Below are 26407 nucleotides of genomic sequence, written 5' to 3' on the forward strand. Positions count from 1 at the left end.
ATAGAGCAGGGTTTAGGGCTGTTGTGCATAGGGTCGCTATGAGTCGGAAACGACTCGATGGCACATAACAACAACAACAACATGGTCAAAATCTTAAATGATCCAAGAAGCATCTAAAGAAAGAATAAACAGAATCACTGTAGCAATTGACAATGAAACTGTACCAGTTGACACTGAAAAATTTAATGAAGTACAATACAAAAAAGAGCCATTCCAACGAAGAAAGAAGTTCAAGCTGCACTGAAGGTATTGGCAAAAAAATGGGGCCCCAGGAACCATTGGAATACATGTTTCAACTAACAGATGTAGCCCTGAACATGCTCACCAGTCTATGCCAGGAAATTTGGAGGACAGCTGTTTGGCCAACTGACTGGAATGAACAACATTCTCATTCCCAAGAAAGGTAATTCTAACAGTATGTGGGAATTATCAAACAATAGCATTAATATCACGTTCAAGCAAATTGCTGAAGATCTTCTAAAACTGGCTAGGAAAGCACATTGACAGAGAACTTCCAGAAGTTCACGCTGGGTTTGGAAGAGGCCTTGGCACCAGGGATATCATTATTGATGTCAGATGTATCTTAGCTAAAAGCAGAAAATACCAGAATGTCTATTTGTGCTTTATTGTCTATGCAAGGCATTTGACTGTGTGGATCATAATAAACTATGGTTAATATTGAAAAGAATGGGAATCCCAGGGCACTTCATTTTGCTCATATACTTATATCTAGACCAAAAAATTATGTGAACAGAGCAAGGCAACACTTCATAGTTTAAAGAGTGGATATCAGGGTTGTAGCCTTTCTCCATACCTATTGAATCCTTATGCTGAGCAAATCATTTGAGGAGCTGGACTTTATGAAGAAGAATGTGGCATTGGGATCGGAGGAAGACTCATCAATAACCTGTAATGCAGAGGACAAAACCTTGCATGTGGAAAGTGAGTTCGCTGCAGAAATAAAGACTGCACCCTTCAATATGGATTGCATCTTAACATCAAGAAAACAAAAAATCATTACTACTGGTTCGATAAGCAACACCATGATGAATGGATTAGAGCTAAAAATTGCTAACCCTTTCATATTACTTGGATCCACAAACAACACTCTGGGTACCAGCAGTCAAGAAATCAGAAGCTGTATTGGGCTGGACTTGCCCAGAGAGTACTTGTCCAAAGACCTCTCCAAATTACTGAGGAGCAATGATGTCACTTCAAAGGTATGTTTGATTCAGGCCATGGTCTTTCTCATCACTTGCTATGAATCTGAGATCTGAACAATGAATAAAGATGACAGAAGAATTGATGTCGTTGAGCTGTGCTGTTGAAGGAGAGTACTGACGATCCTACGGACTGCTAAAAGAACAAGCAGACACATCTTGGAGAAAGTGCAGCCAGAGTGCTCCTTAGAGACATTGTCTCTCATACTTTGGGCATGTTGCTAGGAGAGGTTAATCGTTGGAGAAGGACATCAAGCTTGGAAAGGTGAAGGGTTTGTGAAAGAGAAGAAGATCCTTAACCAGATGGATTGACAGAGTGGACTGCAGCAGTGGATTTATGTTTGTCAGAGATGATGAGGATGACACAGAATAGGACAAGGTTCAGATCTGTTCACTGTGGATTATCTCAACCCAGTGGTACCTAGTACCAACAATAACAACTTAAATTCCTCTTTAACAAAGTGAGAGTTAACAAAATGTAACATCAGAATAACTTCATAAAAGGAAGGCTACTTTTAAGCCTAGCCAATTAAGAAAATATGTAACAGAATATAGAACTTGCCTTTTACACAGAAAACTTTAAAAAACTTACCTGTTTACTTTGCAGCAAAGTAGAAATTTGTCATACTTGTAAACCACTGCTTTAGATAACTAATTTACCCTTGGGAGGGAAGGGGAGTCTAATCAATAGACTAAAAGTTTAATCACTATTAAAAAGGTTGAGAAGTATAATATTCAATTATTTCTAGAAACACTAAATTAACAAATCTTTGATTCTTTTGAATGTTGCAAGATCTAGCCAAGATGAATATGTTGTTAATACTTTAGATTAGGTTGCTGTAAGTCATTCTATTTTTAAAAAATTATCTTGCTTGCAAAAGAATTGTGGCCTTGCATTTTTGCTCCCTTTTTTTTCAGAGAGAACTAAGGAAGTCTTTTCTTATAAGAGTTACCACGTCTTTAAATGGTGTTAACTAATTAATAAAATACAAGGTTCATCTTTCTACAAGTTTTATCACTGATAATTTCCCATCAATATTTGTTCTTGCTTTAAAATATCACAGGCACATCCCCAACTTAATGATACTACAAACTTAAAATTGATATGAAAGACAACTTAGGTTCTTTTAAATATCTTGAAGTCCTGTAGTAGGAATTTAAAAAAAAAAAAAGGTCAGCTGTAGAGTTTTGTACTCTTATATAAGTGTGAGAGGATGAAAATCTAGCCTAAATACCGTTGTGGTGTTTGAGTTGTCTGAGATGGTACAGTAGTCCTAATACACTCTCTTGTCCCTTCAAGTTTTGACTAACTTAGATCAAAGAGGCTTGGAAAGGTCACTGAAGTTGTTATGCTAATATCTATCTTCAGTGTGTACAGAAAGCCCAGAGTATGGCCCAGAATGCAGTGGTTTGGTTCTTAAATGCCTTTGATCCTTATCTAAAAATTCTGCTAGTATATGTCATATAATTGAGGCATGGTCTTTTATTGCTGCAATTAAAACTTTCCAAATGCATTAAATTATCTCCACTCAGGCTGAAAGTCCTGACCATTGTTTGGAAAGCTAGGTTAGTGATTTGTGAAATGATGTGGTTAACTTTAGGTTCTCTTTGCCGCCCACACCCTCCTTGCATGTGATTCCTCTTACAATTTTCATTTAAATCTCACCAAACAGCATAATGGTCTGAAAGTTTGTTTAGTCCTTTGACTTCCTTTATCACGTGGAGAATGCAAACATTCTGTTGCTAACTTGAAGTGGCTCCAAGCAGCAAGACTGGAAGGATATTAAACCAGTAAAAGCTTATCAACTGATTCATTGATATGCTGTAAATTCCAGGCTTTTCATTTTGCTTTTGAGGGTTGCCATAAGTCAACACATTAGTAAGCAATTTGCTGACATTAAGATGGATCACTTAAAAAGGCCTCCTGGGTAGACAAAGTTCACCTGGGTACGTTTGTTAGTATATTTTTTGTTTTCCAATTTTAGCTGGCATGTTATTTGTAAATGACTAGAAATTGCTTTGCATTATCAATAACCCATCCTCTTACCAGAGTTACCAAATACATCAAATAGGTAAGACTTAAAAGGAAAAATACATTAAGGTATTCATTCTGTTTCCAACTGAAAATTGTTATCTATTTTGTCTATTTTTATAATTGCCTGTCCTGTGCACTCAATTCTCACCCACAGGAACCATTGGGTTTCCAAAACTGTTTTTATGAAGCAGACAACCACATCTCTCTTTTCAGGGCTTTGAAATGCTGACCTGATTAGGAGCCAGATGTTTAACCACTGCAATGCAAGTGCTCCGTTATTTCTATAAGATTAATAATCATTGGTTTCAAGTCTGTGAGAGGCTGTGGCTTATAAATGGGAAAAATTATTGAAATATTTTAATCAGCCAAAATGCAGTTTTAATATTTTTTTTCCAGATCTGTCTTTTTAATTAGTAAGTCATTTGGTCCAAAGACAGAGTCAAGAAAGGAAAAAAAGAGTGAAGCACATAAAAATCTAACATTAAGAAATAGTTAATAAAAGCTATACTTACGGCAATACTTTGAACTGACTACAATAAATAGCTGAAAATACAAATTGATTCGGTTTTTAAAAATATTATGCATGTTAACTTTCAAGTACTTGAATTTATAAGAATAAGAACAGCATATAGGCTCACTTTCAGAAACTTACCTCAAAAATATATGCTGTGCCAATATTAAAAAGTATTAAAAGCTTAAATTTGATGCTCTGATGAATCTTGACATAGGAAGCAACTTCAAGATCATTCCTGATAGACATTCCTTTTTGTTTATTTTTAGTACATCTCCTAACAGAAAACTCAGCTGCTTGCTCTACCATTTGTACATTTTCGTTATAGATATGTCCTTGTTTTTAGTCTGTTGATAACTTAAAGTATAAAAATAACAAAAAAATGTGGTATGATATCATGGGGCATTGTGCTAAGGGCCAGACAGAGATGAATCAGGTGTCCCACTAAATTAAGGTAATTATTAGAGGAGATAAGAAATACACACAGGAAAAGATAACTCCTACTAGGGTGATATGTGGCCAGTGAAGGAGGTAGATGTATAATAATGAGAGTTGAAAGAGGTGAGAGTTGAGGGAGGAAAGTCAATAAAGAGAGGAAAAGATAAATCACTAAGCTGCAGTAAGCTGGAAGCATATCGCAAATTTGCAGTATTACTCATATGAATAAAGTTGTGGGGGAAAAGAATTATTCATAAGTGAATAAACTAATGTGGACAGACCATAACGTTCATGTAGGAAAGTACCAAATGAAAGGATTAGAGTGAGTCCATGAGAGACTTTGGCTTAAAGATAGGGGGGAGGAAAAAAAAAAAATCAAAAACAACTATTAAAAGATTTCAGTCAGTCACATGATAAAACACACAAAGATTTTGGTCACAACTCACATGGTTAAACTAATCTTAGAAGATAAACTTGAGGGTGTGTACCTCATAGATTTTTTAGAAAGTTAAGACTAAAGGTAGGTCAACAGGCCAGGAAGCAGCCTGGGCTCCCAGGATCTAAGTTGTGCCATGACTGAGTCATCTTTTGATTCTAATAGCTCTTATTTGTCTCTTCCCATGCTCCCTCTTTGAGCAGTTGGTAGTCTTTCCAAAATCCTTTTGGTTGTCTCCCTCTATTTTCTCATTACCATTTTATCTTCTAAGTCCTTGCTAGTGGTACTATCAAATGTAATTATATGTTTCCTTGCCTATTTTTCCCTGGAAAACTGTAACTTCTTTGTTTGTAGGTCCATGAATTAGTCACCTGTATATTTTCAAATCTACTACAGTGCCTGTTATACAGTAGCCTAGAAATCTTAAACTATTTTGAGTGCCAACTCCTTTAGGAATTGTCGTGATCATATTTCTCACATGCCATTCAGTTGATCCAGACGGACTCATTGTGTTTCCAAGGCTGTAAATCACATAGGAGGAGATTGTCCATCTTATTCTCGTGGAGGATTCTAACTGTAATGCACTGCGTTTGGGTTATCAGGGAGACTATCTATAGACTGTGTCATTGAGACTCCCTTTTTGTAAAAATTATAAACAATAAAATGTCTTTAGAATGCATGAAAGGAGACCTGACAACATAGTGCATTACATGCTGGGCTGCTAACTGTAATATTAAAGGTTTGAATATGCTAGCTACTCAGTGGGAGACAGATGAGGTAGGTATCTTCACAAAAACACCATAGCAAGAACATGGAAACAGCCCAAATGCCCAACCACAAGGGAATGGGTTTAAAAAATTATAGTTCATTCACACAATGGGCTGCTATGCAGCACACAGGAGCAATGATTTTTTGTAAATCACAACCTAACTTGGATGGACTCGAGAGCATTATGCTGAGTGAACTAACTCAGTCCCACAAGGACAAATAACTGTATAAAACCATTATTCTAGAACGATTATGAGATCCAAGGGGGGAAGGGTGGGAGCAGAGGGGTGAGGATGGACAGAGTGAGTAATCATAGAGTTACACAATTTGGTGGGTGTAGGCAAGGAAATGGGAAAGATCCAATGTGAAATACAATGTATACAAACTTTGTAAGTAAACCAGTATAAAATGAAAATTTTATTTCAAAAATTAGGCCTAGATCAATAGTGATTCTATATAATAGTGTATGTACTTCTATATAATACAATGAGTATATGAAACACAATGTAAATGAAAGAGTATAAAACACAATGTACATTAAAGAAACACAATGGATATGAATTATTGTATGCAAACTAATAGAAAAGGGAAATTTTTTTAAAAATACCACAAAAAAACTAAGGTGTGCCTGATCCAAGCCATGGCATTTTTCAGTTGCTTACTATACATCTGAAAGGATGGACAGTGAATAAGGAAGACTGAAAAAATCCTGATGTCTCTGAATTGTAGTGTTGGCAAAGAGTATCGAGTATAGCAGGGACTACTAAGAGAATAAAGAAATCTGTCATGAAAAAGTCCAACCAGAGTACTCCTTACAGGCAAGGGCCTCACAAAGGGGATCAAAACAAACAAATGGCAGGACAAAACAAAGTAGAATTTTAATAGTAATATATAAATAATTATGTAAATGTGCTAATAAAAAATCTGTCCACTAGGCCAACTGCTCTCTCTCTCTCTCTGCTGTTGCAAATATAGTAAATATACATAGCAAAATAGTGGAGATATGACGTAAGCCATATTTGTTTCTTCAATACTAGGTATCTTTTTTTAGAATCAAATATTTGAATATTGAATTAGTTTTCAGCTCTTACATATTACATAATCACTTAAGCATTAAGACGTGCTTACATTAGATTTTTGTTGTTGTTTCATTTGCAAAAACCTGTGAAGTACAATTTTTGGCATGTATTTCTTACATACTTGCCAAGGAACTCTGGTGGTATATATGCATATATACATATACATATATGTATATATGCATATATACACAACAACAACATACATAGTGGGCTGCTAGCTGAAAGTTTAGGGTGGAATCCAGCAACTTCTGCATAGGTGAAAGATGAGACTATCTCCTCCCATCAAAATTGACCACCTTGAAAACCTAAGGGGGATTACCACGAGTAAGAACAAACTCTAAGGCGGTGGATGTATATGGATGGTGGCACAAACGGTTTGCACTTGGCTATTAACTGAAAGGAGGTCCAGATCCATCCAGTGATAAAGGCCACTTCCCATGGAGTAGATTCCAACTCATGGTGACCCTGGCAGTGCAGAGTAGAACCGACTATTCTCCATAGTGATTTCATGATTATATGACCTTTTGGAAAATCACCAACCCTTTCTTCTGAGGTTCCTCGAACTGCCTATGTTTTGGTTAGTAATCCAGAGCTTAACCATTAGGTCCACCTAGGGGGTGCTCTGTATGCTCCCTTACTAACATATGTCTTCAATAACCCAGTCACAAATATTCTCTTGTACCATATTTGGCCTTGAAAAGTTATCACTAACATACATATCTTATTTCCTCAAATGTAACATGCTAGAAGGCAAGGAATATTGTATTTAATATTGAAAAGATTTAAAAGCAAACTAAAACTATTGTGACTCAGTCAATTCCAATCAGTGGTGACTCCATGAGTTACAGAGTAGAATTGCTCTCCATGGGGTGTTCTTGGCTGCAATCTTTATGGATGCAGATTTCCAGTTCTTTTCTCTGTGGTGCTGTTGTGTCAATTCTTCCAACAACCTTTTGATCAGTTCTCGGTTGACTCATTGCTGTCGAGTTGGAATCCACACATAACTGACCCTCCAGTGGGCTTTCTGAGGCTATAAATTACATGAAAGGAGACTGCCTATCTTTCTGTCATGGAGCACCTGGTGGACTTGGATCACCTGTCTTTGAGTTGGCAGTGCAACTCTTTCCCTCTAGGCCACCAGAACTCAAAAACTGTGCCAATCAAGGAACCATTGAAGGGACCATAGAGCATTTTAAAATGTTTCTTCATATCTAGTAGTTATTCTTTGTTTATGTCCTTTCAAGGTTTTAAGGCAATACATTTATCATGTCAAAATTTAAACATGTTGTCTAGTTGATTCCAACTGTGGTAACCCTGTATGTGTCAGGGAAGACTGCTCCAAAGGGTTGTCAATGGCTGTACCTTAGAGCTGTAGTCAGAAAATCCAAAGGGCTGAACTCACTCAACGTTTCTTTAGCTGAAGGAATTGATGAACAAATTCAAGCCTCAAGTTGTGGATGCTTTGGACAGAATATTAAGTGATCCAGGATGCATTAAAAGACAATGGAAGGAATATACAGAGTCACTGTACCAAAAGGAATTGGCTGGCATGGAACAATTTCATGAAGCAATGTATGAACAAGAGCCTATGGTGTTGAAGAAAGAAGTTCAAGCTACTCTGAAAGAATTGGAAGATAACAAGGTCCCAGGAATTTATGGCATATCAATTTATATATTTCAACAGACACTGCCCTGGATATGCTCACCAAGTTGTGCCAAGAAACCTGGAAACAGCTACCTGGCCAACTGATGGAAAGAGATCCATATTTGTTCCCATTCCAAAGAAAGATGGCCCAACAGAGTGCAGAAAATATCAAACAATATTATTAATATTACATGCAAGCAAGATTCTGCTGAAAATTACCCAAAAATGACTGAAACAGTACATCAAAAAATGGAGGCTAGGTTTAGAAGAGGCTGTGGCCCTAGAGATAGGGTAGCTAATGTTAGATGGATCTTGGTGTGGATCACAACTGTGGCTAACTCTGAGAAGACTGGAATCCCAGAACATTTGATCATGCTTATGTGAAACCTATACTTGGGCAGGCATCAGAACAGAGCAAGGAAACACTACATGATTCAAAATCAGGAAAGATGTATCCCAGAGATGCAGTCTATCTCCATACCTTTTCAATCCATATGCAGAACAGATCATGCGGGAGACTGGGCTCTATAAAGAGGAATGTGGCATTAGGATTGGAGGTAGACTCATCTGTGTTAGGCAGATGACACAACCTTGCTTGCTGAAACTGAAGAGGACCTGAAGCGTTTGCTACAGAAAGTCAAGATTTGCAGCCTTCAGTACGAATTGAAGCTCAATATTAAAAAACAAAACAAAGATTCTCACCACTGGTCTGATTGGCAGCATCATGACGGAGGAAGAGATTGAGATTGTTAACAGCTTCAGCTTGCTTGGCTTCACAATCAACACTCTTGGTACCAGCAGCCAGTAAATGAAAAGATAAACTGCACTGGCAATATCTGCTGTCAGGGACTTCCCCAGAGTATGGAAGAGCAATGATGTCAGTCTGAAGACTACGGTGCACCTGATACAGGCCATAGTTTTTGCAACTACTTATTTTGCGTCTGAAAGCTGGAAAATGACTAGGGATGATAGAAAGATAATTGATGCCTTTGTGCTGTGGTACTGGAAAAAGGGTATTGAATATACCAGGGACTGCCAGGAGAACAAACAGGCTTGTCCTAGAAAGGGTGAGACCAGGCTGTTCCGTGGAGGCAAAGATTCTGAAGCTTCATCTTTAGGCATGTTGCAAGGAGGGACCAGTCCTTGGAGAGGGACATCATGCTTGGGAGGGTGGAGAGACAGTATAGGAGAGGAAGATCCTCAATGAGATGGACTGATTCAGTGACTGGGGTAATAGAGGTAAGTGTGTCAGAGATAATAAGGTTGGCACGGAAGAGAGCAAGGTTCAGAGCTCTTGTACATAGGGTCACTATGAGTCGCAAGCAAATTAGCAGCACAAAACAACATAGAGTACAGTTCTGCTTTTTAAAGATAGAAGAAATGAGACAACAAGCTCTAGTTCCAAAACTCTGGGAAATTGTGATAATATGAATTGAAAACCCATTATAAAGATAGATTATAGTAAAAATTCCTGCAGAGCAGAATGATAATGAAAATAACTTTAAAAATTATAATTCTTCTCTCATCTTTTAATTTTTAGTGTATTCCTTTTGATAATTTGTTCTTGTGTATTACCTGAATTTGTAGTTCAAGTAGTTTTAAGAACCTTGTCCTGAAATACATTACATTTAAAACAGAGGTTTGAAGGAAGTTAATAAAATAGACTATCGAGACATAAGAATGTCTTCCCTTAAGTTATACCCCAACTGTCTGAATCAATATGGAAGTTTACCCATCCTTCCTTTTTCCTTTTCAGTTCATGGAAATCAGTCAACGGATATTATGTTCATATGACACAAATATAGATGAGCTCTTTTCAGAAATTGATCACTGCTTAGCTATAAACAGAAGTGTTCTTCAGCAACTGGAGGAAAAGTGTGGTCATGAGATTACAGAAGGTGACTGGGAAAAAATTCAAATTCAGGTAGTAAATATGCCAAGTCACCAAGAGTCTGGAATAGGGTGACAGTGGGTGGGAAGTGCAACTACATTGGTTTTATTTGTTTCTGAAGTGTTTGTTTTAGAGTAAAGCCTGGTGATACTGAGTACAGAGTTACTCTTTCTGTCTGTGGCTTGACCCAGAGATGGGATTTCCTTGGTTATTACTTATAAGGACAGTGATTATTTCAAAGATCCCTCAGCTTAAAATTCTGATACAATTTTATTAAAAAGGAAAAAAGCTGCCATGAATATTACCTCCATGGAAAGTTTTCCTGGAAGTTCTAGCTTACCCTTTACTTGCGTCTATACTAGTACTTCATGAAATCTCTGAAATGACTTAAAAACCAAGACTGAAGGAAAAATTTACTTTAAAAATTACAAAATTAGGAGAATGTTGAAAGCTTTGCTGCTATTTAGAGTAAATTATTTTGAGAAGTATTCTTTATTGCTACGTTAAAATGAAATACATTATTTAGCATTTTATAAAATATTTGAAGTTATATATCAAAAGTGGATTTACATGGCTTCTTCATTTTTCCTAAGATGAATATATAGGCATGATGTAATTTTGTTGCTTTAACAGAGAAATAAACTTGTGGAAAAAAGATGTATGTATCTAGTATTAATTTTTCATTTAATTTCAATAACTTTTGGTTATGTGATGAACAACCTCATTATCAATACTCATCTCTTCTGTGTTACAGGCGCTACATCAGGAGATATATGAATGCTCCATTTGCCTCACCCCACTCTCATTTAACAGCAGTTTCCAAAGTACAACTTCAGGAAAAAGTGACAATCAGCATTCTCGTAAAATTGTTCTGTTGTCTTGCTCACATATGTTCCACCATGAATGTCTTCTAGCTTTAGAAGAATTTTCCTTGGGAGAAATATATACTTGTCCTCTCTGCCGCTCTTGCTACCAAAAGAAAATTCTTGAATGCTGAAGTCTTATTCAAGAAGAGTTATATAATTCTGTGAAAGAATTTACCTTAATTTAGGAAGAATAACATGAGTTTGAGGTTAAATACTATAGTATAAGTGATAAATTCTCCAAAGAAATAAACAATCAGTAGTTGTACATAGGAAATCTAACTGTATTTTAAAAGCTTTTATATTCAGTTTTAGTGTTAAGTTTATTCAGAAAAAGTGATATAATTTTGGGGAAGTTTGTACTTAAAGTTTAGAAAAATTACATGAATTTTGAGTTAAACACTATAGTAATGCATCCTCCAAAGAAATAAACTATGGCTAGTTTTGCATAAGAAATCTAATGATATCTATAAAGCTGACTGCTCATCCAGTTTTAGTTTCTTATTTATAAAAGGCAAGTTCAAATTCTTCAGTTAATGAAATTGAAAAGAATGAAGTTACTAGAAAGTTGAGGTCTAAAGTTTCTATAATTTACTTATTTGTTACACTTCTAATTAATCCATTGAGATTTTTCACAAGACCATTAACATTGATGACCACTTTTCAGTTCTGATTGGCATCAATTTAGTCTACTCTATTTTTTATATTATATTATCATTTAAGGCTGGTCCCAAGTGCGGTGTTACTTAAAATCTAGTAGTATTTGATCAACAAAGTAAAAAACTTAAAAACATTCTTCACGTGTTCAATTGTTTTCCATTGTTTTAAAGTTCCCTGCCCTCCCTACATTTGCTGTGTGATAATTACTTTATTTCTGTGTAGCATATTATTGTCTTTCAGCACATTAAATAAGGAAACAAAAGTGCAAAAATAAAATATTCTGTAGTATTTTTCAACTTCAGAAATTGACAAATCAGAATTTAAATATTTACAAGAAGCTCTGGTGGCATAGTCCACAGTGACTTGCCCTGTTAACCACAAGTCCATGTATCTGCAGTTCAGACCCACCACTGTGAGAGAAAGGTGGAAAATCTCCTCTCATTATAATCTATAACCTTGGAAACCCAATATAGGATCACTGAGTTCAAAATTATAGACAACAGTGAGTTAGTTTGATGCCTCTTTAATGCATTACAGAGAATCCTTTAAAATGTGTTCATTACACTGATATTGACTGAGACCTTGAAATACAAAACAGTTGTCTTTTTAAGATTAGTATCACCATCTTAAACAAATAAAGCCCTAAATATCAGTGACTTACTAAAACAGAATGCTATTTCTAACTTATACAAAGTCGTGAAGCAGAAGGGTCAGGTAGGGATGAGCATTCTGCTTTTACTTTCAAGGCCCAGGCTCTTTCCATCTTGTAACTCAACAGTCTCCTTTGTTCTGAATCTCCTACTGAATTCTCTCATATAATTAGAGAAGAGCAAGGAGAGATTTATGACCCATGCTTATAAGTATGATACGGTGGTGTCAAAGGTTTATTGTTCAAAATGTCTTTCCTAGCCAAATTATGAACTGTTTCTTTTGTGCTGGAGTGTTTATTGTATTAAGGAGAGAGAATTGTGGTGGGATAAAAGCTCCATCATACTAGAGGCTTATATAAGGTCCTGCCTCTCTTTTTGGGGTGCCCACTTTCCAGCTACATTATAACTGATAGTGTGTAACAACTGCTAGTGCTCACCAGTCTCTGCAACATTGGCCTACATACCTATAGTCTCAAGAGCTATTCCTCTGACAGGTATGAGTCTCTGAAAAATCTTCCAGTTAACCACTAAACCTAAGGGACATAGATAAGTGAGGGAACAGAATGAAGGAGGGACTGTTGATGTTGGACATCGTGATGTTATACAGCAAATCAAACATTTGGAACAGAGTTGACTTTGTACTTTCTGTAACTGGTCTGCTGTTAATATTAGCAGAACCAATTATGAATACAATCTGTGTCAGAGTAGTGCAATTTGCTACAGAGGTCCAGCCTATCTATAATATAGATTTAGACTCTGGAGAGAAAAAGTGGTGAACAAGAGAATGAAAAATCTTTGGTCTCTGGGTCAGATAAGGACTACCCATAGATTAATGTAGCTATTATATTACAGTCAGTTATCCAAGGCAAAAGTTACTTACCAGACATGAAGTTAGTGGACCTAACTCCTGAGAAGCTGGTTAATTGGATGATACAGGGTGATGAGGAAAGAGCAAAACCACAATTCCTTGGTTTCCGCTATAATAAGTGGTGGCAAAGTGTGAGGGAAAGAATGTAGGAACTAAGATGGTTAATATCAGAACTAGCAAAGTCCTACAATGACAGTTACACTCCTTCAACTCAAGGTCTACTTGGGAAGAAAAAAACCATTTGGGAGCAACCATAAATTCCCCTCTGACCTATGGTCACTAAAATGGTAGACTGGGAGGTAGATGGGATAGGAATCATAGGAATGGTATGAATATAGCAGGCATTGATGGAGTTGAGACAAAAGTTGTAAGGAGGAACTGTGGGAGGCTGAATGGACCAATGAAGGATCCCTCTGTTCCCCAACATCAAGAAGGCCTAAACAAGTCAATTCTATTCATCTTAATCATGAGAGCCCCACTCAGAATCACTTGAAGCAGAAGTTCAGCTAGTTGTTCAAGACTTGACAGGAAGAACAAGGTCTTCTGGTCCAACCCCCAGAGGAATATGTGGATATGTGTGGATAAAATGGTCTGAGGGTGGAGAAGAAACCTCCTTGGGGGTTCTGGACACAGGAGCCCAATATACTATAATCTCTAAACCTGTTGATAATATCTTGAAGAAATCTGAAGTTGTATTAGGAGAATGTATTGGGAACGCAGCAATTAATGGGTCTAAACTGAAAGTCTGGATGAGAATCAGAAAATATAAACAGATTTTATATTAAGTAGTTTAACTTTAAGTAGTTTATATTTAAGTTTATCTGAATGTATTATTGATATGGATATTGTGTCTAATTGGGGGAACACCCCCTCTATCAGATTTTGTAAATCAGAGGGTGCAAAAGTATACCTTAAAGCCAGTGTTGATTGGACATGCTAAATGGGAGCCATTAAAATTGCCTGTGTCCAGTCAGATTTTTTACTCTACAATATTGGATACGTGGTGGATGTCAATTAAAGATATTCTAAAGTTTAGAGTGTTGGGGTCAACAAATTATATAACAGCCCTCCATGATCTGTGAAAAAGACATATGGCTCATGGAAGTTAACTGTAGACTATCAGGACCTAAATAAAGTACTGTCACCTGGAACTTCCTTCAGCAGTCTGCACATGGGTGCAGAAAATACAAAAGGAGACTAGTACTCAGTATTATATCTTGCAAATGCCACTTTTCCCTCCTCCATTCCAATCTCAGAAAAGAGCTAGCCACAATTTGCTTTCACATGGAAAGGATTTCAGACTACCTTTACAGTCTTACCACAGGGTTATTTGGAATAGCCTTATTAGAAAAGACTTGGACTTGGTTCAAATATCCAGTGTAATTATACATTGTATTGGTGATATCCTGTTAAACACTTAAGAACCAGCTAGGGATGATTTGAAAACCGTGATTTCCCACTGATGACCAATGGAGATTGGTTGATAAATCCAGCAAAAAAAAAAAAAAATCCAGAGCCCTTTCCAGAGAAAAGTCTTGAGAATAACATGGGCAGAAGCTACTCATGACATTCCACAGCTACTGTTACTACCTACTCCCAAGGCTAAACAGGAAACCCAATGTTTGATCTGTTTGGATTTTGGAGAACTCATGTCCCATAGGTAGCTCTGGTGGCCTTGTGGCAAAAGCTGTGCTGCAATCTCAAAGGCACACTGTTTGAGACCACTAGCTGTTCTACAGGAGAAGGATGGGCAATCTCCCATGTGACTAACTGCCTCTGGAAACCCGCTGGAGGGTCAACTATGGGTCGGTTCTGATTCGACAGTATAAAAGAACAATAACATCCCATATCTTGGAATCCTGTTAGCTCCCATCCACCCAGTTATTCAAAAAACTGTGAATGGGGTGTGAGCAATCACAGCCTATGACTGAAAAACAAAGCAGTCTTACTCTCCTTGATTCTAAGCCCTTAGGAGTCACATTCAGATATAATTCTTAAGGTATTTTCTATCTGTGCTTATGCAGATATTAAACATAATTGGAATGGAAGATTCTTTAGAGAAAGGAACATGCTTGTTTCTTCAGAGTACTAGTTATACAGGAATGGGCACATTACAAGTTGACTATCTAAAATGGGAGATTAAGTAATTGGAATGGAAGATTCTTTAGAGAAAGGAACATGCTTGTTTCTTCAGAGTACTAGTTATACAGGAATGGGCACATTACAAGTTGACTATCTAAAATGGGAGATTAAGTCCTGAGGAATGAAATTGCTGGCTTACATACTTTCATGAATATAGTTCTTCTTATGATTGTTAAGGAGAAAGGTGATTCTTGAGTGTGAGGGTTGATGACTAGAAAAGCCAGGGATGGTCTGTGCTGTCAAAGGTTTACCACTCAAAATGTCTTTCCTATACAAAGACTAACTTTATTTTATGCTGAAATATTTATTGTATAAAGGATGAGGATTAGGGTGAGATACAAGTCCCACCATACTAGAGCTTATAAGCTCATAAAACCTCAATACTAGCTCTCTCTTTGTGGGATGCTTACTTTCCAGCTCCACTGCAACTGATAGTCTATAACACTTAACATTCTCTGCAAAATTGCCTTACAACCTCACAAGTCATTCCTCTGATGGTTCTGAGTCTCTGGGAGACCTTCCAGTGGAGCACTGAACCAAGGGACATAGAGGAGTAAGGGAACTGAACAAATGAAGGACTGTTAGTGTAAAAAACCATGGACTTAAACAGCAAATCAAACATTTGGGACACTGTTAAGTCCATATTTCTTGTAAATGGTTTGTTAGTAATCTTAGCAGAACAAATTATGAATACAGATACATATCAAACTTAGCTAATTACAACTAACTACAACCATAGCGAATTTCAAAGGTAGCAGGAGAATAATATTGCTTGGCCTGGAGAAAAAAAAAGAAACATAAGTTATTAAATGGGTGCACAAATGTCAAGGACACTAGATGATTCATTATAATGTGTTAAGAATAAAAATTTTTATTCATGTTCCTATTTTCTCATTTTAAATATTTGTTTTATTATGTATACTATATATAGCTGTATTTATATACACATGCACATATGTGATTTATCAATAAGCATATGCATATTGGTATATCTGCAAATATTTTCTATTGGTGAGATGCGTTGTTGTTATGTGACATCAAGTTCGGACCGACCCATAGTTGATGCTCCAGTGGGTTTTAAGAGAGTAAATCACATGAGTGAAGATTACCCATCTTTATCCTGTGGAGCAGTTGGTGCCTTTGGAATTGCAGTGCATCTTCATACCACTAAATCACTAGAGATTGTTGTTAGGTGCCATCAAGTCGAGTACGACTCATAGCCACCTATGAACAAAAGATCTGAAACCAGTCCTGTCCAGCGCCATCCTCACACTTCCTGACACCCAACAACCCATTGCAGCAGTCACTGCGTCAATCCACCTGATTGAGGGTCTTCCTCTCCTTTGCTGACCCACCACCCTTTCCAACATCATGTCCTTCTCTAAGGAATAGCACCTCCTAGAAATATGTATAAAGTATGTTAGACAAAGCCTCATCATTCTTGCCTACAAAGAGCACTACAGCTGCACACTCTCCAAGACATAACATTTTCTTGGCTGTCCATGGGATGTTCAGCGCTCTTCTCCAACACCACAGCTCAAAGGTATCAATTATTTTTCTATCTTTATGCATTGTCCAGGTCTTGGGTGCATAGCTAGTAATTGGAAAGACCATGACCTGAATCAGACCTTAGTCCTCAAACTGATATCACTCAGTAATTTGGAAAGGTGCCTAAGTACAGATTTTTCCCATTGCAATGTGTCTCCTTATTTCGCTCATACCAAGGGTGTTAATTGTGGATCCAAGCAAGATGAAGCTGTTGGCAGTTTCAATCTCCTCTTCATCATGACATGGCCTATTAGTCCAGTGGTAAGAATCTTTTCTTGATATTGAGTCACAATCCATACTGAAGTCTGCATTCCTTGATCTTCTGCAACAAGTGCTTCAAATCCTCCTCACTTTCAGCAAGCAAGGTTGTGTCATGTGCATAACACAGGTTGTTGATGAGTCTCCCTCCAATCCTAATGCCACATTCCTCTTCATAGAATCCAGCTTCTCAGATAATTTGCTCAGTATACAGACTGAATAGATACGGAGACAGAATACATCCCTGACACACCCCCTTCACAATTTCAAATCGTGCAGGGTTCCCCTGCTCCATTTACACAACAGCCTTTTGTTCAAGGTATGGATGTGCTCACCAAGTTGTGCCAAGAAATCTAGAGAACAACCACTTGACCAACTGACTGGAAGAGAACTATATTTGTTCCCATTCCAAAGAAGGGTGACCCAACAGAGTGTGGAAACTACAGAACAATATCATTGATTTCACATGCAAGATTCTACTGAAGATTATCCAAAAACGACTGGAGCAGCACATCAGCAGAGAATTGCCACAAGTCCAGGCTGGGTTTAGAAGGGGTGGTGGTACTAGAGATATTGTAACTGATGTTAGATGGATCTTAGCTGAAAGCAGGGAATACCAGAAGAATGACTATCTGTGTTTCATTGATTATGCAAAGGCATTTGACTGTGTGGATCATAACAAACTGTGGCTGACTCTGAGAAGAATGGGAATCCCAGAACATTTAATCGTGTTAATGCAAAACCTATCCTTGGACCAAGAGGCAGTCGTCAGAACAGAACAAGGAAACACTGCATGGTTCAAACTGGGAAGGGCGTACGCCAGGGATGTGTCCTATCTCCATACATTTTCAACCTGTATGCAGAGCAGATTATCCGAGAGGCTGGACTCTATGAGGAGAAGTGTGGCGTCAGAATTGGTGGAAGATCTATTAATCTGTGTTATGCAGATGGCACAACCCTGCTTGCCGAAACTGAGGAGGACCTCATGCACTTGCTGCAGAGGGTCAAGGACTGCAGCCTTCAGTATGGACTGAGGCTCAATGTCAAGAAGACAAAGATTCTCACCACTGGACCAATCGGTAGCATCAGGATGGATGGCGAAGAGATTGAGATTGTTCACAGCTTCAGTTTGCTTGGCTCCACGGTCAACACTTGGCACCAGCAGCCAGGAAATAAAAAAAATTATTGCGATGGGAAAGTCTGCTGTTAGGGACCTCTCTAAAGTACTCAAGAGTAACGGTGTCTCTCTAGAGACTAAGGTGCGCCTGATACAGGCCATGGCCTTTGCAATCACTTGTCATGCATCAGAGAGTTGGACAATGACTAGGGAGGATAGAAGGAGAATTGATGCCTTTGAGCTGTGGTGCTGGAGGAGAGTATTGAATGTACCCTGGACTGCCAAGAAAACAAACAGATTCACCCTAGAGAGGGTTAAACCAGGCTACTCCTTGGAGGCAAGGATTCTGGGGCTTCATCTAACATACTTTGGACATACTGTAAGGAGGGGCAGGTCCTTGGAGAGGGACATCATGCTTGGGAGGGTGGAGGGGAAGAACGTCTATGAGGTGGATTGATTTGGTGACTGGGGTAATCAGGATGGGTGTGTCAGAGGCAATGCAATTGGCACAGGATAGAACAGGGTTTAGGGTTGTTGTACATAGGGTCGCTATGAGTCACAAACGACTCGACGACACATAACAACAACAACATAGGTTCTTCAAGAGCACAATTAACTGCCCTGGGATTCCCATTCTTTCCAATGTCAGCCACAACTTGCCATGATCCACACTGTCAAAAGCCTTTGTATAGTCAATAAAGCACAAATAGACATTCTTCTGTTATTGCTTACTTTCAACCAGGATCCATCTGACATCAGCCATGATATCCCTGCTGCTAATACAAAATTTGGAATTATGAGAATTTTTTTTTAAAAAAAATTAACTTTTATTGTAAGAGAACAGAGGAAACAAAGTCAGCAAACCCTCACTTCAGAAGTCCTGACTTCTCCAATGAGGAGGCCAAAGAGGTGCTTCTTTCATTATTCCAACAGAGCGCCAGACACTGGATGAGGCCTGGTTATTGGATTTCACTGCCCAAAGTATTAAACTGGAGGGAATGTTCCAGGGATTGGTAGACTATTCCCAGAGGTATGAGTGCAGTAGAGGCTGCATTAAATGACAGCAAGTAGCCTGTACTTGTGGCCATATACTGTCTTTCTGGTAGTACAATTGTATTTGTTACTGCTGGACCCTTACTATTTTCTGCCTGTTTTCCGAATTCCTTTCTCCAGCTTTCCTTTTGAATATTTCCATTAACTACTTTCATGCAAGAGTTGACAAAAATCTATTTATGTTCTTTGCAACCAAATACTTTCCAAACAAAAATTAATGTCAACAATAACACCAAAAACGAAATAAGGAAATTGATGGGGATGGAAACATGGAATTGGGCTTAACTGGCTATGATGGCAGTAAAAATCTCAGGCTTATTCAGGAATGAATCTCAGGTATCCTTTTTGCCATTATTAATAGCAAATTGGATACATATTTTACCGAAATATTGTCATCTGGAATGGGATGTGTGTGGAAGGCATTGGGAGACCAAGTTGCCCCCTTAGAAAAATACAAAAGGCCTTCAACCCTGTAGCTCTGGAAAATTTAAAGATAATGACATGTTTCAGTTCGAGTCACATTCTGGTTATGCTAAAAGAACTTTATCCCTTGCAGCTGTTGGGTGGAAATGGCAATAAAAATGAACATTTTGATCCAAATTACATCATCAGTTGAATTCACAGCTTCATCAGGTCTCTTATATGAAAATTAGGCCATTGATCAAAAATGAGCTGGAGCCCTGAGAAGTGTGGGAAGATGAGGTTTCCAAGGACTTGGAGTGCCCTTGAGGCCTCCTTCAGATGTTGCAATGCTTACTGCGGTGACACTGTTCTATCTTCACTTGAAGGGTTCTAACTCATTTGTCTGAGCAAGCTACTGTGCATGGGAAGCTGGCTTTCCTGGTGTCCCCTTCTTAAACACCCCTTTTTGTCTTTAAACACATTAAGAGGTTGGAGCCCCTGAGTGAGGCAATTGACTAAGCACTAGAGTGGTTTGCCAGTTTGAACCCAGCCAGAGGTGCCTCTGAAGATGGTCTTCATGATCTGCTTCCAAAACGTCACAGCCTTGAAAACCTGTGCTACATACAGCAGCCAGCCAATTGGAACCGAGGATCCATCCACAATAAAATTTAAGAGCCCTAGGAGGAAGTGAACCATGATGCTCCTTAAAGGCAAGGATGGTGAAACTTTGACCCACATCTTCTGACATGTTGCCAAGAGGAGCCAAGACATCATCGTGGGAAAGATGGAAGGTCAGAGAAAGAGACGAAGGCCCTTAAAGATGAATTGGCACAGTGACTTCAACAATGGGCTCAAGCATGGCAGAGATTATGAAGATAGAGCAAGGCTCAGATTCCTTTTCACAGGGTCACTATGAGTCTTAACTGACTTGATGGCCCCTAACAACAATAACAACACACTCTGGAGGCCCTCTGCTGCTAACTCAAAGGCTCTGCCTCTCTGGGGTTCAAATCTGCTGGTGGCTCCTTGAAGAAAGACGGGTGAGCTTCCTGTGTGATTTACAGCCTCCTTAAAATCAGCTATGCTTTGCTTCTGACTGGAGAGCAATGGGTTAAGTATTTGAAGAGCAGGCTCTGGGCTGGAGGCAATTATTATATCAAGGCCAAGAATAGAAGAGAAATGTGACACTGGAGGCATTTTTAGCAAGATAAATCTAAATAAAGTTAAAATTTATAATTAAAGTGAATATATAAAAATGTTTATGCACCAAACACCATCTCAGTAAATACTAAATGTGAGTTAAAATGAGAATACTTATAAGAATAAATTGACAAGGGAAAAGAATTAGCGATATCTGTCAAAAAGTTAATATCAAGAAGACAAAAATAGCAGGAAATAGACAATCTGGATATTTCAAATTTTTACCAAGCAAACATTTCTAAATATTGATCATATATTAGAGCAGACAACTTTAAAAGGAGAGCATTCAAGCCAGATAGCACAGTATTGCACACACTTTAGACCTGATGTTCTTTTTGTCTCTCTGAGAGCTCGTGGACTGGATGGCCTCTAACAAGGTCATTGTGGTTGATTGGTGCAACAAGATGATCCATGCTACTTCTCCACTCTTTGTAGTAATCTGGACCTTTGTTTGCCACACACACTGGTCTCTAAGTGGGTAATATACTTCTGCACTGACCAATGGGCATGCTAGTAGATGTGGTAGGAACAGAAGTGTGGAATGTGCTCAAGTTGGGCTGGCCCTCTCACTTTCACACTTTCTACCTTGAGAAGGACACGCTCCAGGTAGCGGCATAAAGAGGAGAAACACGCGGAGCTGACAAAACTGATTCCAAGCAGCAGCCCCGCCTGAATCAGGTGACCCCCAGTTAATCTACCTGCAGGCACCTAAGCCAGGAATAAATTGATTTTTTTTATAAATTGGTGGTTACGGGCTGCCTTTCAAACAGTGCTACCAAAGCAGAATTCAGAGGGAATGTGGAGAACTCAGGAAAAGGAGAATTATAAACTGAAACCATTTCTGCCAAATCAAAGGTATGTCTGTGTTACAAAGCTTCAGGGAATAGACCAAATCCAGGCATTTCCAGTCAGTCAATTTTGGAGTAAACATCAAATAAAGGGTGTGGCACCAACATCCTTTGTTAAGATCTCTAAAAGGATTATGGTGACACCTAGTAGAATCTGTCAAGTGGACAAAAGCTCTCCCAGAATGATTAATGGTGTGGTCCCACAGATGGCCAATAGGCCAACCCCCCCCCAATTAAGTCTATAGAGAAAGATAAACCTTAAAAAGAATTAAAGGTGTGACTTTTGACACTGGCATCAAATACACCGACTCATTTGGCAAGCGTACTGCCAGCCTGGTCTAAGAGCAACTAGACTACTGGAGTACCAGCCCCTCAGAGCCCCGAGCTTTCTACTGGCAGAGTCCAGTGGGATAAACAAACAAAAAAACCCAAAAACAAACAAAAAACACCTTACTTCAGAGGTGAATGTGGAGGATTAGAGAAGAGGAAGGACCACCTGAAGGGGGAACAATGGATTGGGAAGGATTCCTAGGAGTACCTCAAAGGCGGAAATGCATTGGCGTTGAGTGGGAACTGACTCAGAGCTGACCCTCCAAAGGCTTTTCAGAGGCACTAAATTGCTGTGCTGCAATCCCAAGGGCACATGGTTCAAGGCCACAAGCTGCTCTGCAGAAGTATGGGCAATCTCCCGTATGATTAACTGCTTCTGAAAACCCACCAGAGGGTCAGGTGAGGGTCAGTTTTGACCCTATGGTACACAACAACAACAGATTTCACAGAAGAGTGCCCATCATCGTCCCAAGGAGCAACTGGTTAATTTGAACCTTCTGCCTTTGGGTTGGCACAGCAACTCCTTACTCACTAGACCAGTGCCAAATCACAAAGCATTCTCTACCCCCAGGACTGAGTTGTGATGTCAGTTTGAGGACTAATGTGGGCCTGATTCAGGCCATAGTCTTTCTGATCACTTGTTATGCTTCTGAGAGCTGGACAATGAATAAGGATGACAGAAGAAGAATTAACGCCTTTGAGCTGTGGTGTTAGAGAAGAGCATGGAACATCCCATGGATGGCCTAAAGAACAAACAGATATATCCTGGAGAGGGTGTAGCCGGAGTGCTCTTTGGAGGCAAGGATGATGGGGTTTCATTTCACATACTTTGGGCATGTTGCTAGGAGGAGCTCTTCCTCGGAGAGGGACATGATGTTGGGAAGGGTGGAGGGTTGGTGAAGGACAGAAAGACCCTCAACCAGGTGGACTGACATGGTGATTGCTGCAATGGGCTCTTGTGTGTCAGGAAGTGTGAGGATGGTACAAGATAGAACAGGGTTCAGACCTTTTGTTTATAGGGTCACTATGAGGCATGCTCAACTCGACAGCACCTAACGACAACAAACAATCCCCAGGAAAGGTTTTATTGCTTGGTAAGATGATGAGACCTCATCTCACATAATTTGGACATGTTATCAAGATGGACAACTGGTCTCTACAGAAACGAATCAGGCTTGGTAGAGGACCGACAATGAGAAAAACCCACAGTGAGATGAGACAGAGTGGCTGCAGCAATGGTCTCCACCAGGCAGGACTGGGTAGTGTTTTGTCCTGTTGTGTATAGGTTTGTTGAGTCGTACGTGACACCACAGTGCTTCACGTCACCTGGAGAGGAATATGGCTATAGTTGCCTGTTTCAGAATCAGTGTGGATCAATGCCTGCTGTGTGCCTCCCATCCTTCCCCTTTCAGAAGGAATGGGAGTGTTAGTGCAATGAACCTGTTCCTCTCCTCCAATAGGGGATCACTGCATGGTACACATGCTTTCTGAATTCAACAGCTAACCCAAAGGTTAAAGGTTTGCATCCTCCCAGAGGATTTCATAAGGAACCTTGGTGGTTGAGTTTAAATATATATATATCTATCTCCATTGAGAAATATTATGGAGCACAATGCTATTCCAACAGATGTAGTGTTGGCAAAAGTTCAGGGCAACTGTTCTTACAATTGCATATTGAGGAATTAAAAAACAAAATACACCAACCTCATTGTTGTGTCATTGTAACCAACTTACAGTCGACCCTCCAGCAGGTTTTCAGGGGCTAAAATAGGGCTAATAAAGATATAAGATAGCCTTAAACTTGCCTTTTACTCCATAGGCCGTTAGATAAAAAGGAGCCTCACCCAGAGCTGGCCCATCATAAGCACCTGTATTTGGATCACTATTATGACAGGCTGTGACAATCTCTAGGAGCTGTGGAGTGAGTAACTGAGAGGGCTGTCTGAGCAGACTGAATCATCTGTCCATGTCTTCACTGACCTGTGGTAGCAGCATGCATCCACACAGTGTTACCTGTTGTTTCTTGTTACTTATGTAAGGGTATTTACTGTTCAAGTTGGTTCTTTAGATGTGCTTTTTCCTGTTTCATCACTCTATTCCAGCTTTGTTATTTTATTGAAATTATTTTTAAACTTTAAATACCACAGAGTTTACTTGCCTCAGATTATTTTAATTTGGAAAGCCTATCTTTAGTTTTTAACATTTTAAGATTTCTTAAAATTGTTATTTGAGTGGAATTTTATGAAGCTTATTTTTAAAAATAAATCATTCATGCATATTTTGTTTCATAACATCAGTTATAATACATACAATGTCTGATCCAAAGGTCTCTTGCTTTTCTGTTTCTATTTCCCCCCCCCCATTTTGTCCATACTGTATGGTTCTGTCCAAATAGTCTCTTTGTTCTTATGAAATGTCCTTGGTTCTCCTGTCTTCTGATCTAAGACTAATTTCTTTTCTCACTAAGCCAGTCTGAAGGTCAGGCCATTGGTATTCTAGACACTCTCCGGGGGCCTCAGACGGTGATGAGAGGAGTGAATGAGTCTCACCAACCCCAAGGAGATCTCTGGAATTCTGGGCTTTGCTCTCAGTGGATACTGAGCAGAACAGGATAGTGAGAATCATGGATTAAAGATGAATACATTTTTTATTGTAGATAATTTATTATTTCAATGTGGGACCTGGAAACTGTTACATTAGAGAGAAGGGACTTTTACCTTTTTCTTTAGAGAGAAGCAGGAAGACAGAAAACAGTATATAGCTAACTGTGTATACTTGGGATTACCAATCAGATTTTTCTCACCTTATTAGCTAGACCTAGTATCCTTTCTCTTTGATACTTTAAGAAGAAAACCTCTGAGAGTTTTCTAGGTCATACTCCTGTTCTTGTTTGGTATTAATGCTCCTTTATTGTCTGTGCATGCTTATTAGCTACCAGGACGTCTGGTGGCTCAGTCCATAACGAGTTGCAGGGCTAACCTAGGGGCAGCTACGAGTCTGTTCTGACTTGGCAGCAATAAGTTGGAGGATTTTTGTTTTACTCAGTATTAAAATTAAAAACAAAACCAAAAAACCCACAACAAAACCCATCCCAAACTCATTGCTATTGAGTTGAAATCAACTCATAGCTGGGTTTCCACTTGGTTTTCAAAGGTTGTAAATCACACAGAAGGAGACTGATAGTCTTTCCCCTGCAAAGCAGTTGGTGGATTCTAAACACCAGAGAGAAAAAACATTTGGGTTAGCAGCACAACTCTCTGCAGACTAGACCACCACAGCTTCCTTTTATTAGGTTTCAGGAGAGAGAAATTATATGATGCTATTTAAACCCATTAATTTAGAAATCCCTGGAAACAGTTAAAAATACAGTATCTTCTTTGGGAGAGTAGACACAGGTACATAGACATTAACAATTATCCAGAATTGGGCACCACATTCTTAAAAACTTTTTGCTTCCCTGGACCTCTGTCTGCTTAGGTGGAAATAGCTCCTCTCCCCACTAGCCACTTAGGGAGAAGAGCCACAAGTATGGGAAAGGAGACACAGACATGTAACTCTGACATTAGCAACTACCCAGAATTGGGAACTGAACTTATGTCTCCCCTAGGCCTTTGTCTTCTCAGTCAGGAATAACTCCCACCCAGCCAGTCCTCGGAGAGGGCATTACTGAGACTTGGGGGCTGCACTGTTGCTATCTTGCTACATTTCTGGGCCTTTTCACTGCACAATATATCTCAGACAGCACTCCTAGGACTTAGCCTACACCTGAGGGAAATTGCTCCCCAGCCCCCCAACCTCCCCTCAAACTACAGTGCATGACAGAGAAGTGGGCTCACCATGGCTAGGCAAAGGGAGAGGTCCCAGTTCCCTATCCCTCAAAAGGACAATGAATGAGAAATTTGCCCCAGGGAAGTAGGGAACAAAGCTGCTGTAGATTACCGGCAAGGAAAACTGCTAATGGGTACCTCAACTGAAGCTAACATTTTAAGTCTGCAACTTATTAATTGCATCATAAAGATAAGAAACTGTCAACAATCTACACAACAGAAACTGCTTCATATAATGCCAAGAAAGCAGAAGAAAGCTTCAAACATCATGAAATAAATAAAGCAAACCTTCTCCTAAAACAAAATCAGACCAGATTGCAGACCTAGTGAATACCACAAACACAAGGAGGCAGAAGAAATATATCAATGTGGAGTTACATGAACTGTTACTGAAGAAGTTACAAATGATGGAAGAAAAACTATAAAGAAAGAGGTTGTTGTTGTTGTTGTTATGTGCCGTCTAGTCGCCTGCGACTCATAGCGACCCTATGTACAACAGCCCTAAACTCTGCTCTGACCTCTGCCAATCGCACTGTCTCTGACACTCCCATCCTGATTATCCCAGTCACTGAATCAATCCACCTCATAGAGGGCCTTCCTCTCCTGCACCGTCCCTCC

General features: G+C 39.0%; 1 protein-coding gene across 1 annotated transcript in view; it reads left to right on the plus strand.

Moving 5' to 3' along the window:
* The window catches only part of RNF32 (ring finger protein 32), a 91214-nt gene extending 80194 nt beyond the window's left edge, over nt 1-11020 (plus strand). Inside the window, exons 9-10 of the mRNA XM_006887688.1 lie at nt 9889-10056; nt 10778-11020. Of these exons, the coding sequence (XP_006887750.1) occupies nt 9889-10056; nt 10778-11020 (411 nt within the window). The remainder of the gene's footprint in view (nt 1-9888; nt 10057-10777) is intronic.
* Nucleotides 11021-26407: the final 15387 nt, after the last annotated feature.

Source organism: Elephantulus edwardii, unplaced genomic scaffold (genome assembly GCF_000299155.1).
Source record: "Elephantulus edwardii isolate Elephantulus edwardi_28Jun2011 unplaced genomic scaffold, EleEdw1.0 scaffold00060, whole genome shotgun sequence".
NCBI lineage: Eukaryota > Metazoa > Chordata > Mammalia > Macroscelidea > Macroscelididae > Elephantulus > Elephantulus edwardii.